Raw genomic sequence first — 17,973 nt, 5'->3', positions numbered from 1 at the left:
TTCCGAATTTCCACTTCCAACTTTTCATACCATCGCTGTGCGATATTCCACCCTTCCTATCATCAAATCAACAATCATCCACACAGCCCTCCAAGATGTTCTCTCGTCTCTCAGCCCCGCTCACCATCACCTTGTCCCTTTTGCTTCTACTACTCCCTACGCAAACGTCCGCTCATGGTTTCGTCCGCACCGTAACTGTCAACAATACCCCATTCCCCCAGAACACCCCGAACGCGAAGCCTTTCGCTGCCGCTACTCGCCAAATCAACGACGTCTCTCCCCTCAAAGGTGCAAACAACAAGAACTTGGGCTGCGGCGCCACCGCAGATCCCAAGAAGCTCTTCGCAGACAAATCGATCAATGTGAAGGCCGGCGACAACGTTGATATTGATTGGGCTGGAGGGGATTCGGGGAACTGGCCTCACAATACCGGTCCGATGTTGACGTACCTGGCCAAGTGCGAGACTGAGGATGGAAGCTGCCAGAAATTCGATGCTACTCAGGCGAAGTGGTTCAAGATTCACCAAATTGGAAGGAAGACTTCCGGCAACAAGGAATGGGTCCAACAGGACCTCAGTATGTCCATTAATTGCGGGTGCTGGCTGCTTGTACTGACAGAGACTTAACAGTGAACGGCGCCCCAGCTACTGTCCCCATTCCATCCAACCTTGCCGCCGGGAACTACCTTCTCCGCCATGAGATCATTGCTCTCCATCTCGGCACCTCCCTTGGAGGCGCAGAATTCTACCCATCCTGCACCCAGATCACCGTCACTGGTAACGGAAATGGCCAAGCGAGCGGAAACGAGTTGGTCAGCTTCCCGGGAGCCTACAAGGATAACGACAAGGGCATCTTCTTCCCGGATGTAAGTTATCCATCACTCTCTATCCCAACAACACTTTACTTAACAATGTGTATCCTAGGCTTTTAACCCGAACGCGGATTACCCTTTCCCAGGTCCTCGTGTTGCCGCCCTCGTAGCGTCTTCCTCATCGAACTCGAACTCTACTGCTTCACCTGCCGCCGCCGCCGCCGCCTCCCCATCTGGTGCAGCGAATTCCACTTCTGAGTCGTCTTCTACCTCCTCCTCAAAGGGTGCGTGCCACAAGAAGCGAGACACCACCCGGCCTAGACATATCAGTCGCGTCATGAGGCATGTTAAGACTTCCTCCCCTACATGGTAATCGAATCACGTCTCCATCTACGCCCTCCTCTCCCCGCGAAACCTATAACCTCCGGATACCTCCTGCTCCCTTGCTCATTCCGCATTGCACCCGACCGCGCAAAGGCACGCTCCTTCAACGATCCATCACGATCACTTCACGCTCATTTCGTTCATCATTAAGTTATTATCGCAATTCACATTCATTAGCCTGTAGCTCGTAGATTTGTCATTGGCATCCACAATTGTATTTGTGCTTCATCTCACTTTGTCTTTAGTTTATCAACTTCCCTGGTTGGATAATAATATATTGGATTACAATAAGGTCTGCGTCAGTCGAGAAGAGGTCCACAGTTAGATAAGTACTAGGGAATCATGCGAACCTTCGACTTGTCGGTTTGGGTCACATTGCTGCTATAACTGACGAGTTGCCGCGTGTCTAGGAGTACTTATTTATGATGGCTCACGGCCATATTCCAAAGGAAGCGAAGCTCTCGCCTTGTGGGGGTGGTCATGCTGATAACTAGATGCGTACTATCGAACTCACTTGGAGTAGTTTCGAGCTTCTCCTTCCCATGATAATGGAACTCAACATTCTCTTCTTGAAGTCCTTCCGCACCCCGCGGCCGACGCCGCTTGACCGAGGCTGATTGAGCAAGTTGCTCACGATGAACTGGTGAATCGCTGTATACCCCAAACGTATAAATGTGCAAGGCAGGGGGACTCAATCCCTACCTCAATCCCCTTACCGACCTACTCAACCGCAATGATCTTCTCTCGTGTCCTCCCTCTCTTTATCCTCGGTCTCAGCTTTAGCTTCGTGTCCGTAGCCAAGCCCGTCGCTGAAACTGTTGCGGTCAAGCGTGCTGGGGGTGACGTTGGCACAGATGTTGCAGCGGCCCAGGTGCTTACCACCCTGAAGGCTGCGAGTGATCACATCCTTCCCCAAATTGGTGGGTCGACTCCTTGGGTATGGGGTTCATGCAATTGACCTGATTGATTCTGTAGATGATTTAATTGACAGCGGCAACGGAAACGTCGACGATTTTGAGCCGCTATTTTCGCAACTAGTCGGCGCATTCGAGACCGCCACCGCGTCGCTCACCGAACTCAAGGGTAAAATCAGCACACCACAGTCAGAGCCCACAAAGGCGGAACTCGCTGCTCTCATCGCGTCAATTATTACTGTGAGCCGCGAACCACTTATGCTACGATGTCGATGAATAACCAAAATCGTTCCCAGGACACTGCCAAGACCTTGAAGAAGGCCCCAATTGGGAGTAGAGTCCTCCGTCCGACGCTCATCCGGGTCTTTGATCTTGCGGTGGAGAAATTTCTCTTAGGCGTAGAAGGGATTGTTGGCGGTATCTTGGTCCTTCTGGCGAGCTTGTGAGTTGGGGTTTCGCTGTCATGATCCCCGGAACTCACGACCCATGTAGGGTCGAACCGGCTCTCCTGATTAGTGTTGGATTAATCCGAGTAGCTTCGCTGCTTGGGCACTCATGAGGATAGTCAATAAACGGTTCTATATTATCTTGAGTTTTTGTTGACCTTGTAAATACACCCGTTTGAATGTTCTGGGTAATGACTTGTATAAGCCGAATACAGTCTTGACATTCGGAATCCATCAATTCAATCTCCAAATTATGTGCCATAATCGTGACTTGCATCATGTGATCGCGTCGCTGTTGGCCGTCGCGTCCGCACCACTGCTTCGTTCTCACCACCATGACCTCCACCGAAGATGCCCTATTTATCAAGGAGCTCCTCAACGAAATGGATAACTCATTCTGGGACGCGGCTCCCTCCTCGCCCATCTCGTCTCCAGTCAAGGCCGCGCCGACGACTCCCAAACCCAAGGCCAAATCCACATCTGTTGACGCGCGGGATCTAACTCTGGAAGAGTTGACGCAAGGCGCAGGGGATTGGAACTGGGAGGATGACTTGCTTTCTCCGCAGAAGTCCCCGATTAAGAAACCAGTGAAGCAGAAAGTGGATTCCGCTGTCACCGTCAGTATTTACATTTACCTTACTTTCAATTAGAGGACGGAACTTACCAACTTGCAGCTGGTAAGACCAGAATTTGCGCGGTGCATTGTAGAGGCAGCGTCTGTTTCTGGTTTGCAAAAGGTTCGATTGAAGCCAGTTGTCCTCGAACGGAGGTTGACGGTCTAGCAACAGGAACTCATCGTTAAACTCGAAAGTAATAAAGAACGACGCATCGTTGTCCTTCGCGACGATTGGACATACCTCGATATCCAGAAAGGTTCGTGCAGGCGCGTCCAGCCTCGAATATGCAAATAACGCATCGTTTCAGGTGATATCGTCAGCATTGTCGGCAGCTGGGAAACCATTCCTGAATCCACGTCATCCACCACTCTATCCATCGACATCACCTCGCGCTCCAATCTCCTTGTTCATCACCCCGACATTTTGTTGACCCCAACGGCACTCTCATCCGCGCTCCAATGCCGTCGAAAACCGTTACTTTCGCACCTAGTCCGGAACCCCAACGGAGACGTAACGCCTGCTCTTATCTGGGGAAACATGCTGCACGTTGTCGTTCAATCGTGCCTTGCGAGTGGGCAGTGGGGCGACGCGCACGTGGCACGATGCATTGATGAAGTAGTCTCGAATGGCCTACTCGACCTGGTGAGGCTAGAAATTGGTGCTGAGCAAGCTAAACGTGAGATTCATGCCCGGGCAAAAGGGCTCCATGCATTCGCGCAGAACTACATATCTTCTACACCCAAGTCTTCCGCTGTCCTCACGAATACACGCGCCACTCGGTCTCAAACGGCTCTCCTTGCGCTGTCCGAGTTCTACGGCAGTGAAGAGGATATATGGTCTCCGGAGTATGGGTTGAAAGGCAAGATTGACGCTGTTGTGGAAGCAATTATCTCGGAGAGCGTATCGCCAATTCGCCCTCCTGTGGTCAACAGCCAAACTCTACCTTTCGAAATCAAAACTGGGAAGACGGTTGCTGGCATGGAACACCGGGCACAGACTATGCTCTACGCTCTGCTTATTGGTGAGAGGTACGGGGTGGAATGCCCGTCCGGCTTGCTTTATTACACGCAGAGCGAAGAAGTCGTGTCAGTCCCCGTCGGTCGAAACGAGATACGGGCGTTGATGATCATCAGGAATGAGATAGCTGCCCATATGGTCGCTCGATCGCGGGACATGGAACTGGGACTTGGTAAGGAAGGCGGAAGGCCCCCGACGGCTCACCTACCTTCGACAATCGACGACGAGCGGATCTGTAAACGTTGTAATGTTGTCAATGCATGCATGCTTTATCGCAAGGTATGACGGGTGCCGTTTCGACATTCAATTTCACATCTGAGACTTTGTATAGGCAGTGGAACGTGTGGACGACATGTCTTCCCCCATTGCGGACACTTACGCTGTGCACACCAGCCATCTCACCGATGAACAGAGTGCATTCTTCCGCAAGTGGGAGGCCCTTATTTCATTGGAGGAGCAGGATCTCGTGCGCTTCAAGAAGGAACTCTGGACTATGGGAGCCATAGAGCGCGAAAAGAAGGGACGTTGCTTCGGCTCGATGCTTGTGGACCGTTCTTTCTCTCCTCCCAACCTCGAAGCATCCAATTCTCTTTCGGGCAAGATTCATCGATTCACGTACAAATTCTTGCGGTCCCCAACCCCTTCGGGCACTGTCAATTCACTCTTGAACGGACATTTGGGCATCGGGGACGCTATCTCAGTTTCCGTAGAGCCCCATCTACTAGCCTACGCTCAGGGTTTCATCATCGACCTTACGCAACGTAGTGTCACCGTAGGCATCGATCACAACCTTGATGACGATATCCTGCGTGCTTTGATACAGCGACGTACGGGGATTAAGGTCGAGGAAGTCGTATTCCGTATCGACAAAGACGAGCTGTTCGCTGGGATGAGCCGCATTCGCGGTAACCTTGCTCAATTATTCTATGCCGATGGAGATACGAGGCGATTGGAGCTCGTCGTTGATCTTAAACGACCCGAGTTCGACGATTCCCCCGCAGCCTTGGCCGAAGTACGACGGATTCTTGACCAATACACCACTGGACTCAATTCTAGTCAACAAGAAGCTATTATCAAAGCTCTGACGGCACGCGACTATGCGTTGATACTGGGCATGCCTGGGACGGGGAAGACGTCTGTTATTGCGACAATCACCAAGCTACTAGTAGCGATGGGAAAGACCGTATTATTGGCATCGTACACTCATTCCGCCGTGGATAGTATTCTTCTAAAGCTGAAAGAAGACGAAAAGCTTCGCATCCTTCGAATCGGAAACATCGATAAGGTAAGTACTGGGATAATGCACCCGAGTATTGATATCGACATGCATCACAGGTCCACCCCGACATACGCAAGTTCACTATCTCTTCTCAGAAGAAGGCGACATCCGTCGAGCAGATTGAAGAACTGATCCTGACGCCGCCTATCGTGGCAACAACGTGTTTATCTCTAGACAAGTAAGGGTGTCGCCTCCGTTCTACATTGCATGACCGTGATGAATGATTCGTTAGCCCCTTATTTTCTCGGAGAACATTCGACTACTGTATAGTCGATGAAGCCTCTCAGGCCACCCTACCAACGTGCATTGGTCCCCTTCGATACGCAGACAAATTCATCTTAGTCGGGGACCACTTCCAACTCCCTCCTATGGTACAGCCTCCCGTCACTGTTATAGCAATTAAACTAACCATGCGTTGACTGGAAGGTACGAAACCCCCATGCGCGGAAAGGCGGCTTGGACATTTCCTTATTCCGTCGTTTGTCGGAAACACACCCGCATGCAGCGATTGACCTGGTCTATCAATACCGCATGAACAAAGAAATCATGACACTCTCTAACGAACTCATTTATAATAATCGTTTGATGTGCGGCTCCAGCGAAGTTGAGAGCAGAAGCTTGAAGCTGCCGAAGCCCGGGTATCTACGGTCCATACATAACGGGAAATCGCCGTGCAGACAAGGAGGCCAGAGTTGTTGGTTAGATAGACTTCTCTCTGAAAGGTACGCACACATCTAAGTAAGAATGAACTCTGCTGACTACCGTCTAGTTGCAAGGCTATATTTGTTGACACCGACCTTCTCCCTGCTCGCGATTCGAAACAGGGCGATCTCGTTCAAAACGAAACCGAAGCGTCTTTGGTCTTCCAACTGACTGAGGCTCTCCTATATTCCGGGATCCAAGAAGAACAAATCGGCGTCATTTCATTGTATCGGCAACAAATCAAGCTCCTGTCACATTTGTTGGCAAAGAGGAAAGGAATTGAAATTTTGACAGCGGACAAGAGTCAGGGTAGGGATAAGGAGTGTATCATTATTTCCCTGGTTAGGTCCAACGAGGCAGGCCAGGTCAGTCCTGCTCCTTCATGTATCCTAAAGCGACTCACATCGTTGCCTCTAGATCGGTGACTTGGTGAAAGACTGGCGACGAATGAACGTATCCTTCACCCGCGCAAAAGCCAAACTCGTCCTCTTTGGTTCACGCAAGACGCTAGAATCAACGCCTCTCCTTGAAGAGTTCTTCAAGCTTATGGATCTTCATCGATGGATGTTGGAGTTGCCCCCGGGCGCCGATAAGATGCATCTCCAGCTTCAGCCGCCTGGAGAAGGAGTCAAGTCAGAAGGGGACACACCAGAATCCACTTTGAAACGTCCCTCGGAGGAGCTGTGCATCACTACTGTTGGGGCGAAGGAAAATTACCCATCCACTCCGACCACTCCATCGCCAATCACCCGCGTAGGAGAAGATGGACGACCAGCGAAGAGAGCGAAACCTTCCCCTATACCTTCCCCTACGGCGCCCTTAAGTCAGCGAGGAAATGCCCGCGGCTCTCGCGGCGGTTTTCTAAGAGGTCGACACATCCTTCAAGACCTTGTGAACGACGTGAAGTAGCAACTCATATATTGTATTTATACGTACTTGTATTCCACCGGGCGGATTCCAGTTTTAAGTAAGTTTAGTGATTTGTACAAAATTGTATCCATTGAATGAAGGAGAAGGCACTTCCAGTCGGTTGACCTAGTTGTGTCGTCGACTTCCCAACTAGGAGGTTATTATAATCTAGTATCATCCAGTCAATAAAATCCACGACAAAATGAGATGAAGCACAAATTTAGACCCGACCGGAGCCATTCCGCACAGTGAACGTCAAGATTTATAAGTTGTCATTAATCGGCTTATGCAAGTCATTAACCAGCAGCATTCGAGCAGGCACATCAACTTAATTCTCTTGCTCATGAGCTCGACCAGAGGTGCGAGTGCGCCGTTGTTAGAGCAGCTTCGACTCGAGAACTTGGGGTGGTCGACTACCTCCTTGCCTCTTCATGTCATCCCTCAGGAGTTTCCCTCCCTCCGTCGCCTCCATCTCACAAACATCAACATTTCCAAACTCCCACGAATGCCTCAACTAACGCAGCTGGAAATTTTGCTCCGCGATCAGTCCGTGATCCTGTTTTCATCCTTACTCTCTTCGCTACGACGCTCCCCTACCTTGGAAGAGATTCAGATTTCCAGCTTGGTAAAGAACGATCTCGCGGACTCCCCATCGCGCATCCCTTTTCCAGAGTCCAGACAGAGCAACCTCTCCTCTTACCTAAACTAGAAAGAATCGAAATGATACTATGCACCTTCATCGAGCCGCAAAACCGCCACGCCGAACCAGAGACATCGCCATCACTCCACATTTTCGAGCGGTTCCTCAAGCAACGAAAGAGCCTCAAGAAGCCGGTCGGGGAGGTGTCTCTTGTAGTGTGCCAAATCACTCAAGAAGCGGTGGAAACCTTCGAAAAGCATGCGCCGATCTTCTGGGATGGTGAAGACACTTACTATGAAGAGGACGAAGAGGATAACTACGACTCCGATGAAGAGGATGACTACGACTCCGATGAAGAGGATGACTACGACTCCGATGAAGAGGACGACTACAACGTTGATGATATCGAAAGCATATATGGGTTGATGTTCGGATTGTAGAGATAGTCAATTTGTCACACTGCATCGATTTACGATTCTAACATAGATTCTCTGAGTCTCCTCATCGCGATCGCGCTGTGGGAGAGTGTCGGGGTCGGGAAATCTGCAGATAGCATTCGGAGCACCTCATGCTATCCAAAATGTTCGGCTAAGGGTTTGCGGACGAGGTCTGTCTGTGGCAAGTGGCGTGCCAATATAAGCGTGAACTCAACATGCAGTAGTAGACTGAATCCCCCCTGATATGTTCCTTGTAATGGTGGGCGCGTGACTTTCAAAAACTTGAGCGCTTGAGCTCTCGACTCTCCCCCCCGACGTACTCTATTCTAATGTTGCGTATACTAGTTACCCCGTTGAGCATTAACTCAGTCAGAATCCAGGTCTACTCGGGCTATTGACGCGACTGAGGTCCGACGTGCCATCGACGAAGAGATTGCTGAGAGGATTGCTCTTCACGAAGCGTCAATCCGTGATCTCAAAACCCGACGCAATGCGTATAGCAACACCTCGATACTCCCCCCGGAAGTTCTTTCAAAAATATTCCTTGCTGCGAAAGATGGGATCCCAGGTGTTCTCAAGGAAGCAAGCTGGATGAACGTTGCCGGAGTATGTCAGGAATGGCGCAGCATCGCGCTTGCTTCGCCTCGAATGTGGTCTTCAATTGATATTTCGAAACCCAATTGCGCCTTGGAATTCCTCAAGCGATCCAAATCTGCCCCTCTGCGGATAAACTGCAAAACGAGGCCCTTAACGATCACCGCGGCGAACGAAGAAATGGTTAAGTCTATTATAGCGGAAGTCAGCCGTATAGAGGAGCTCGAAATCAGCGCTATTACACAAGGCGAGATTATCCGGTTTCTGAGTGACGCTGGTAGTGCGCCACTGCTACGGCACCTTCGACTGGAGGTCTCGGTGATGTCGCCCTCCCAGGATCCATTCCTTCTCAGTTTCATCGAAATGCCTTTCCTTCGTCACCTTGATCTTGAAAGAATCAATATATCTGAATTCCCACCACTCCCTCACCTCACGCACTTGGCCATTTCGCTTACCTCTTGGTCCACAATGCGGCCATCGTCTTTACTTTCTTCTCTCCGTTGTTCCCCAAAACTAGAAGAGATCGACATTACTGGCCTGGTGAGGGATAGCCCCGGAGACTCCCTCCCGCGCGTTGAGCTCCCAAACCTCAGACATATAGCCCTTACATCCCTTGACCTTGAAGCATCTGTTATCTTCACCCACCTCGAGTATCCGCCCAGCGCATCCGTAGCATTCACCAGCCTATCCCCCCCTCTTGAAGAACCAGATCTTTCAAGTCTGGTCAAGGTTTGTGGCCGCTTCAATGAAAAAGGCGCTCCAGTCATCCATAGAGTCCACTTCGATGGTCATGAACTCGACGAGTCTCTCCGATTGGACGTTACATGTCAAGGCCCTCCGCAAGGCCCTCCGATGTGTGAAAGGCTTACCATCATTCTAGAATTGGAACTACGTCACTATTGCGTTGCCTTCGTTGCCCTCTGTTCGGCGCTACCACTCGAAATCGTCCCTACCTTGGGAGTAGGCGGGTTCCACGACATGACACAGGCACAATGGACGACCATTTTCCAGCGTTGCAAGCGGATTGAAAAACTTCGTCTCAACGATGTCCACCTCCCTGTCTTTCAGACCTTGATCAAGTCGTCGAAACGCAAAGCCAAGTCGCCTCGCCTTGTGCCTAAGCTACAGACCATCGAGCTATTGCGATGTACCTTCATTGATCCGGACAACCACTACGCCAATCTTCATGACTCACCATCGTTCACCGTGTTTGAGAGGTTCCTCAAGCAACGAAAGCACTGCAATATGCCAGTCAAGGATGTGCTTATTGAAATGTGCGAGGTCACCGAAGATGCAGTCGCACGCCTCGAGCAGTATACAGACATCGCCTGGGATGGTGAGGAGATGGACTCGGGGGAGGAGGAAGAAGACGACTATTACGACTCAGATGGATTCGACGACTTGTATGGGTTTGCAGGGTTCTAGAAGTAGTACCTGGCGATACTCTGATATTGTGAATCACAATTGTAATAAACTCTGAATTTGGAAGATGGCGAAGGTCCACCTAGGTCATAGCTTTCAAATTGATAGGCTCTGACTACTGGTTAGTCTCCCTTAATTGCAGAACAGCGTGAACGTGAGGGAAAGGAGGGTTTCAAATAATATTCGACGGACGTGAATCCTCAAGAAAACACCTCTGGACGGGCACGTTGGCTGAGTCAACAAGCGCTAAGACAATATTGGAGAGACGAGACTTCACATTCACACACGAGAGCCATCCGCTACCTTTGCTAGAGCCCGAGCCCAAGCACAACGGCCACTAGGCTTAGTCCCACACTGACCACCGACCCCCCTACTTCAACCAACCTGTACGATACTTAGCTCATAGATCACGCCAAGGGAAGAAAATCCCGACTTACATGCCAGTGACAAGGGCCAAGACGCCACCAACAAGCGCTTCCACGGCAACAAGTAAGTCGTGGAGCACAAGGTCGAGTGAGACGATCAGTGTCATGAGCGTTGGAAGAAAGATAATAGCCCGGACGAAGAGCCTGCCCAAGGTCGTGACAAGAGCCTGGTGGTTCATGAGGTTTTAGCCGTCGTGAAATATCAATATCGGTATCATGTAGCTCACAGCAATGATGTCTGCTAGGAGTGCCGCAATTTCGGAATCTGTAGGCCCAAGCTGTCGTGCGCTGACTTTTCCCTTGAGTGCTTTGAGCGAATCGCCGGCGGTGGTGAAAGACTTGGTGAGATCATGCATCAGCGGGACTATGTTGGCGCTGTTCGCGTGGTTGCTATCCATCAAAGTATCTGCAGGATGAATCAGCCAAGGTGTGCGTAGATAAAGTATGGGGAAACAGACATACTCATTTGAGAGAGCGTGGAGTCGGTCGAGGCCTTAAGGCGGGTAAGCACTGCGGCAACGTCAGCCGTGCCAACGTCGCCATCGGTGCGCTCGAGTACACTAGTTTCGGCGACGGGCTTAGCTACGGACAAGATGCTGAAGCTGAGGGCGAGGGCGAAAAAAGGGAGGACTCGAGAGAAGATCATTGTCGTTGGTTTGGGAGTGGTCTTGAAAGTTGCTTGGAAGGTCTCAAACCTGAATTGAGATGGGGATTGAATCGTCCTGGGTCCCATATTTATGCGCTTCGCGCACAATGGACTTTCCTATTTCATCGTTGATCGTGAGCAACTTGTTCGGTCATCCTTGCTTGCAAAACGTCATCCATAGTATGCGGAGCAACTCAAGACCCGGGTGGAACGACCCGCATCATTCCTCGATAATAGGATGAAGAAGCTCAAAGAGGCTACCAAAAGTGAATGCGACAGCACTGGGAACCTTCTGAGAGGTAGCACGGCCACCCATGAGGTGCCCACCAGATGGACGTTGACCATACTGAGTGATGCTAAGCATGTGGTGAGTCCGGATACAGCGTGGATGTGAGTGAGCAGGACAAGACCTTGGGAACCGCATCGGCCGTCGCAAGAGCGCAGCCGTTCGGGGACAGCAAGTGGAAAGTTCGTTCCTAGTAGGTTTGGGTTCGGAAATTTTTGCTCCACTCACTTTGTGCACATGCCGATTTTCAGGAAGAATGGCGAGCGCACTCAGTGACCACTACACAATGACGGAGTCCTATGGGGCGTGCAAGAGGCATGTGTGATAATTGGCCCGCAACGCGGAGCGCACCACTCAACGTCTCATATCTATATTCTACAGTGCAAGATTGTAAAGTGAGCGCGGATTAATGATCGCGATCAACTTACTATTGTATTAACGTCCTCTATTCACGGGACATGAGGCATGAGAAAATACCAGAAACCACGGCCTCGGAGGCGAGCAGTATTCTGTTATGGCTGTAGCGCGACTGGGAAGAAAACGCTTTGTAGGGATGCGGTGTTTTGGTACCGGTTGGTCGGTGCAATGCAGCGAGAGATCACGAAGTTATCATAGGTTTCGATGACGCTGACTGACCTGAACGAAGATAGAGTAAGTGAAAGGTTCCCGGATAACTTACGGCACTCTCCACAACTGCCTTTGACGTGATTGGGTACACGCTTTGGTGGGACGACGGGCCGCTCCATCTGTTGATTTGTATGTCTGGAAAATGTCTTCACCCACATCCTAACAGACTCTGAGTCGCCGTCAGAAGCCTCGTGTCATGGGGCGCGGACGAACAGCGGCCCAACGCCGTTTCGGTGGGTCCAAATGTCCAGGAAATCAAAGCAAATCAAGCTATCAAGCTTCCGCATTCCGACCGCTGCACCGGAGATGGTTCATCGGTTTAGACGGAAACGAGTAGAGTCGTTGAATTAAGCATCCGTCTTGGTCCTTCTCAGCGGCGTCGGACCTCGTGCGTTGTCGTTTTTGCGTACCCGCGGCATCACTACTAGATATAGTGGCGTATGCGCGAGTTTTCACTGCCCTGTCTACAATTCCTGCTCCAAAATGACGGGGCATCATAGGACGGGGCGCCCGTCTGATCACCAAGCAGGGATATATTCTTGTCTTTGTGGAAGAATGATTATAGGTGGAGCATCAGCAGCAAGTGAATTTTTTTGAGGTCCAAGGAGGAGCCAGGGCACGCACTTCGAGCGTGGCTGCTACATGGCAGCCGGAGACCGTGGATGAAAAGTTGACGGACACCAAAACAAATCTGAATCATTTATGAGTTGGTTCTCTCGGGTATAACACAGCTCCACAGTTAGCATACCTAGTGCGGATCGGTTTGTGTGAGTTGCAGCGGCCACTCGTTCATCGTTCAACCGCTGTTGAACTTGTCGGATCGGAGGGCAAATTTCAAGAAGACCGACGGTCCTCCCAATTATGGTCATAAAGGCGCTTCCGCTGCGTAGCGGTATAACTGGGAAAGACGCGTTGTCCAAATGCGGAAGTGGGTCACTGACTCTCAAATTACCATCTGCCGGCCCGCCGACATCACGGAAAACACCGAAAGGGGGCCTTCAGCCAAATTCCGTACCAGCGTCTCTTGTAAGAGGATCGACTGTCATACTCTCGAAGACAGGCTGGTCTATCAGCCTACTGCCAGGGCCCCGGAACCGTTTAAGTCTGCAGCGAACTGTCATGAAGCCAGCACAAATACCCTTGCACCGACTATTCCAGATCCAAGAATGTCTCAGGCATTCTCGCTGTTCGACTTCCGCTCTTCATCTTAGGTCTTATACACACAACTCGGACGACTTGGAACCCACACGGCGGCCTGAGCACGATGATGCCATTTCTGATGCCGAATGGGACCTTCGGACTGGTACGTACTCTTGATACCTACTGCCTCTCGACTCACGGATGCTATCAAGGCTTTGCATCCTATACCATATAGGCCGCGCGATTGATGTTTTAACGAGCACACTCCCCCATTTTTTCTCGTACGGATTGGTATCCTCAATTGATAGAGTATCTGGCACGCCTCGTTCAGTAGGCGCCATTGCCAGCGCAAATCCTCTCGACTTTCGAAACAAAGACGATGTGGAGACCATATATAGCCCCAAAATCCGACTTTCATATACCCCGCCAATTGCCTTGCCGGCGCCTTTCCCCAAAACACTACACGTCGAAGGTTTGTAACCTCTTCGTAGTGTGATGCAGCGTTTGACCGTTTCTTCGCAGGCTTGCCACTTTATCTCAGCTCAGCTGTGTTCATCAGACACACTCTAAACGCACTGTATTCCGACACGCAAGTCATATTGAGGAAAGTTGTTGTCCAAACCCCTGGATCCCGCAAATTTCTTGTTGGCGGGGAGAGTGAGAATTCGACCGCCCATGATAGCAATCGAAGGAACCGAGAAAAAAGCCTTTTCATAGGGTTGACAGTCAACGGTATAGCCAGAGTGAGCGGTGGGCTGGGTGAATGGGATGTGTGCGTAACCTTTCCCTACTAGTATTCGCTACACTATCACTCACGCATCTCCCCTCAGTAATTCCACGTACACATTCTCCCCGTTGTCGGGTCTCATACACGTCCATACCGTCGATTCCATCCAACCCGCCCCTCATCAGACGGTTTATGATGCACTTCGCTCAAGCCTTGGTAAAGTGTTTGGGTTAGGGCTGCTCGACGGTGGTGAGCCCCAAGCTGGGGGTGCTGGGGTGCGAGTCGAAGGGCCAGTAGCCTGCGAAGCCGGCTCGGTTGAGAAGTCGGAGAGCGACACTTCTCCCTCACCTCAGCCCAAAACCCCAGTCGTGTAGATCAATCCCTCCCGAGTTGCAATACCCTATGACCACCACTCATGTTTAACTTTTAAGGGCGAATGTAAGTGAGGCATGTCACTCAGCCAACAAATTTCCTCCAAGCGAGCAATCCCCGTTCAGGTTGATAGGCTAAGAGTGCAACAAGCCAGTTAAGGAAGTCAGGGGATCCATTTATGAGCCCGATTCCCCCTCATTTCTCCTCACAAGTCACGCTATTCCCAGTTTTCGCCACATGTCTAACGTTCAACGATTGACACCCAGCAGAAGACTAAGTTATTGTTCAGCCTCCTCTCCATGCCCCCACTACACCGTTCTCTTCACACAAGTCACACAGCCTTCAACACCGTTGCCACCCTTCCCAAAAATTACTATATAAGTCGTTTTCAAGAAACTGTCGCCACTCCCAATCGCGCCACCCGAAATTTCCTTATCCATCAAAACCTCAACATTCACCAATCCACCTCGTCGCGACGTCTCCTGGTCAATGAGGCTGAGCATTGTCCGACGATGTCCCTGGATGCTGGTCGCCCGACGCCTATAAGTACCTGGGCTTTCGCTCCCCATTTCTCCCATCCCGCTCATCTCAGCCTCGCCACCCCCGCATCACCAACAAGCCACTCTTCGGATTTCAGTCAGAATGCAATACGATAATCACACCTCTCCGTCCTTCTTCAGCAACTTCCTTGGTTTGGCCTACATACCAGACGACCTTACTGCTGCTCCTGCCACTGTCGATCCTCGGGCTGCTTTTCCCGTTGTCTCCTCTGGGTCTCACCTCGACGAGCCAGGATTATGGCGAATCGACAACCTCATGTTTGAGCCGCAGACAACATCGGAGAATCTCAAGCAGGCGCCTCGGTTTACGTTCCCTTGGGCAACTCTCCCTAGCAATGAACACCTAGATCTTCCAGCTGCGCTTCCCCCCCTGAACAGTGTCTCCAAGCCTCGCTCTCACCTTAAAGCAAACCGCAAAGTACGTCTCATTTTGGTTCACAAGCTAGATCCCCCTTGCTGACCATTTTCAAAGGATAAGTGGATATGCGAATGCAACTTTGAGGCCGACAAGAACTACAAGATGTCTCGCCATAAGAAGTACAGCTGCCCACTTGGCCCCAAGCAAGTGCCCCAGTGCCCCACATGTCATCGCAGGTTTGTACTGTATTTACGCCTACTCCCTGCGAAGATGCTCACGGAACCGTCTTTCAGGTTTTCGAGGGATGATGCTTTGACTCGCCATCTCGATAACCCAACACAATGTGGAAAGAACGTTGCGCGAAGACAGAGACAGGTCGCCTCCACCACGCGCCTTCAGTCACCCCAAATCGACTCAACGCCCCCTTCCGGGTGCCCTGCACCATCGCTGGCATCTGACAACTCGTCTTCAGAACCTTTTCTTGGCTTCGCCTCAGCCCCTTCTGCAGGTAGCTCTAGCTCAAACGATGCTTCCTATCAGAATGATCACTTCTATTCTTCCGATTCTCCTCAAGATGATTACACTCTCTTCTAACCAGACAACTGAGACGATCAAACGTCCGAGCATTTACCGATGCCTTCCTATGCCATTCCTATCTAGTTAGACTTCTTGTTTTATTTCCATGGGGGTTGTATCGCTGGACTTTTCCCATTCTATTTGTATTTTTATCATTTTCGAGCATCTTCACATTGCATTCACTCAACCCGGATTAAGTGAGATTAAGTGAGACTTGTCGACAAGTCATGCAGGTAGCCCCGCCCCTTTTTGTCATACAATTGCCTCCTCTTCCACCTACAGCATTGGCCCTGGTTTCACAACATTGGTACTGAACACGGGCATGCTTCTCGAGGTGATATCCCCGTTACTACAGGAGATCTACTGTTCAGAGCCCAATTCAGGAGGTCACTTGTTCGATGGCGTCGATGTCCGTCGCCGCTGAAGGCACACTCTATGAAAAGGCCGTGGCTGGATAACAGAAAGTGTGTGGCCGCCGATTTGGCTTTGGGACCCGCATCAACTTGTCGCTTCCAATCCACAAACTACCCACGGACACACTCTCCAGGATATTCACCATCGCCGTAGCCACCCTTGCCGACGATGAAAAGGTTGTGGATCGCAAGAAGGCTATCGGACGCCTAGCATACCTGGCAGGAGATTGTCTACAACACACCGCGCATGTGGAACACGTTTACTATCTCGTTTATGAAACTAGCATGGGGACAGACGATGCTAGCACGGTCCAAAGCCACCCTACATCATAGAACTTGAACTGACGGCCGGCCCTCTTTCCTCTCGGAACTATTCACTACGCCGACTCCGCATCTCCTCAGCAGCAACTTCGTGCGAGACACCACTATCTACGTTATTGGCGTTCCTCCCAGGCTCTCATGGGTGTCCCTCCTATCAGCTCACCCGGACAATGCCTGCCTTTTTCAGTATATCCAATACCCTCCTTCGTCGCGCGTACAATATCATTGCACCCGAATTCATTCAGCCCCTGTTCTAGTCACTGCGAAGATAGACAAGGTGGCTTTCATCAACTCCGGCTCTGCGCATTTCCATGTACAAGGATTCGTTGGGGAAATCACGTCGTTCGACATCGAGATTGGCGTTTCAACTTTCAATCCGGGACGTGCTCGAGGCATTCCGATTGCATGCAGCGCTCCCATCGTCAAACCCCAGACACTCGTGCTCGGCGGTTCCTTTGCAGGCATCGAGAGGACGGATTGGTCGAACTTGTTCACGCACTTTCAGCATGTACGAACTTTGGTTTTAGAGAACTTACCCGGGGAATAGTTTTACATGCTGAAGAGACTTCACGAAACGGACACCCAAATCTCCTTCCCGAAGTTGGAAAGTATCCTCTTGCGGGGTTGTTATCTGATGGTCCCCACGCCGATTTTTCTCTGGCTGGGTCGGTGCTAGAATTCTTTTACGACCGTAACGAGTTCGGAAACCCTGTCGAAACACTGGAGATCCAGGATTGTCGTATTATTGGTTACACCGTCCCGGAATTGTCGGACGTGGTCCATACGAAGTGGGATCGCAAAAGCTTGCCAAGAGACGAATACATCGCTCGCTACGGCTATGGGCTGGACGACTTCGATCCGGGGGAGATGTTCAGGTGGTGAAACAACACTACTTCTACCGAAGGCGAAATCTTATGCCTTCCTTTCTTTCATGCTGCTTTCATCCCCCACCCCTACGTGATTACTACATTACGACGAACTCTCCGATTTACGTGCTTCTCTGTTCCCCATTCGCTGGCCTACGCCTTACTAAAATTCGATACTCTATCTCATGTCGGCGGTCCCGTAAATCATACGACTTTCCGGAATGATTGTTTCTGCACCACCATTCTGGCCTGGCCTAGGTCGACAACCCCCCGTAATTCTGGAACAGCAGTTCTTTGCTTTCCGAGATCATCGATCCTGATCCTGAAAGTCTTGCACTCTCTTCTTATTTACCCGTTCATGAGGAGTTACGTCGATACTACTCCTTCTTGGTGGATCTCAGCTCAGTCTGTCCTCGGTTCCACGAAAATATGCTACTATTTTGCGGCCGTTGAATTCATCTTTCCTATTTTGTGATCGCGATCG

General features: G+C 50.8%; 7 protein-coding genes across 7 annotated transcripts; 6 read left to right on the top strand and 1 right to left on the bottom strand.

Annotated features, from left to right (window-relative positions):
• Positions 1–95: 95 nt before the first annotated feature.
• On the top strand, positions 96–1,184 carry PC9H_002105 (uncharacterized protein; the record flags this gene model as incomplete). The annotated part of the gene is made up of 3 exons (XM_036771747.1): positions 96–576; positions 630–865; positions 924–1,184. 3 exons carry the CDS (start codon positions 96–98, stop codon positions 1,182–1,184), a joined length of 978 nt encoding a protein of 325 aa, XP_036626368.1.
• A 744-nt stretch (positions 1,185–1,928) lies between these two features.
• On the top strand, positions 1,929–2,668 carry PC9H_002104 (uncharacterized protein; the record flags this gene model as incomplete). The annotated part of the gene is made up of 4 exons (XM_036771746.1): positions 1,929–2,115; positions 2,171–2,349; positions 2,406–2,551; positions 2,602–2,668. The coding sequence occupies 4 exons, from the start codon at positions 1,929–1,931 to the stop codon at positions 2,666–2,668; spliced, it is 579 nt and encodes a 192-aa protein (XP_036626367.1).
• Positions 2,669–2,890: 222 nt separating this feature from the next.
• On the top strand, positions 2,891–7,079 carry DNA2 (Tripartite DNA replication factor; the record flags this gene model as incomplete). The annotated part of the gene is made up of 10 exons (XM_036771745.1): positions 2,891–3,172; positions 3,230–3,292; positions 3,344–3,428; positions 3,480–4,468; positions 4,521–5,474; positions 5,525–5,646; positions 5,701–5,839; positions 5,895–6,190; positions 6,238–6,535; positions 6,588–7,079. The coding sequence occupies 10 exons, from the start codon at positions 2,891–2,893 to the stop codon at positions 7,077–7,079; spliced, it is 3,720 nt and encodes a 1,239-aa protein (XP_036626366.1).
• Positions 7,080–7,174: 95 nt separating this feature from the next.
• Positions 7,175–10,175, top strand: PC9H_002102 (uncharacterized protein; the record flags this gene model as incomplete). Its single annotated transcript, XM_036771744.1, has 4 exons — positions 7,175–7,199; positions 7,384–8,155; positions 8,206–8,236; positions 8,526–10,175. The coding sequence occupies 4 exons, from the start codon at positions 7,175–7,177 to the stop codon at positions 10,173–10,175; spliced, it is 2,478 nt and encodes an 825-aa protein (XP_036626365.1).
• Positions 10,176–10,605: 430 nt separating this feature from the next.
• Positions 10,606–11,243, bottom strand: PC9H_002101 (uncharacterized protein; the record flags this gene model as incomplete). Its single annotated transcript, XM_036771743.1, has 3 exons — positions 10,606–10,764; positions 10,825–11,003; positions 11,060–11,243. The coding sequence occupies 3 exons, from the start codon at positions 11,241–11,243 to the stop codon at positions 10,606–10,608; spliced, it is 522 nt and encodes a 173-aa protein (XP_036626364.1).
• A 2,032-nt stretch (positions 11,244–13,275) lies between these two features.
• Positions 13,276–14,397, top strand: PC9H_002100 (uncharacterized protein; the record flags this gene model as incomplete). The annotated part of the gene is made up of 4 exons (XM_036771742.1): positions 13,276–13,459; positions 13,532–13,768; positions 13,819–14,068; positions 14,127–14,397. The coding sequence occupies 4 exons, from the start codon at positions 13,276–13,278 to the stop codon at positions 14,395–14,397; spliced, it is 942 nt and encodes a 313-aa protein (XP_036626363.1).
• Positions 14,398–15,037: 640 nt separating this feature from the next.
• On the top strand, positions 15,038–17,505 carry PC9H_002099 (uncharacterized protein; the record flags this gene model as incomplete). Its single annotated transcript, XM_036771741.1, has 6 exons — positions 15,038–15,373; positions 15,428–15,549; positions 16,245–16,335; positions 16,526–16,611; positions 16,705–17,131; positions 17,188–17,505. The coding sequence occupies 6 exons, from the start codon at positions 15,038–15,040 to the stop codon at positions 17,503–17,505; spliced, it is 1,380 nt and encodes a 459-aa protein (XP_036626362.1).
• Between the last annotated feature and the right edge of the window lie 468 nt (positions 17,506–17,973).

Source organism: Pleurotus ostreatus, assembly GCF_014466165.1.
Source record: "Pleurotus ostreatus strain PC9 chromosome Unknown scaffold_10, whole genome shotgun sequence".
Lineage (NCBI taxonomy): Eukaryota > Fungi > Basidiomycota > Agaricomycetes > Agaricales > Pleurotaceae > Pleurotus > Pleurotus ostreatus.
The sequence above is the reverse complement of the archived record's forward strand: the minus strand, read 5'-3'. Positions and strand labels throughout refer to the sequence as shown.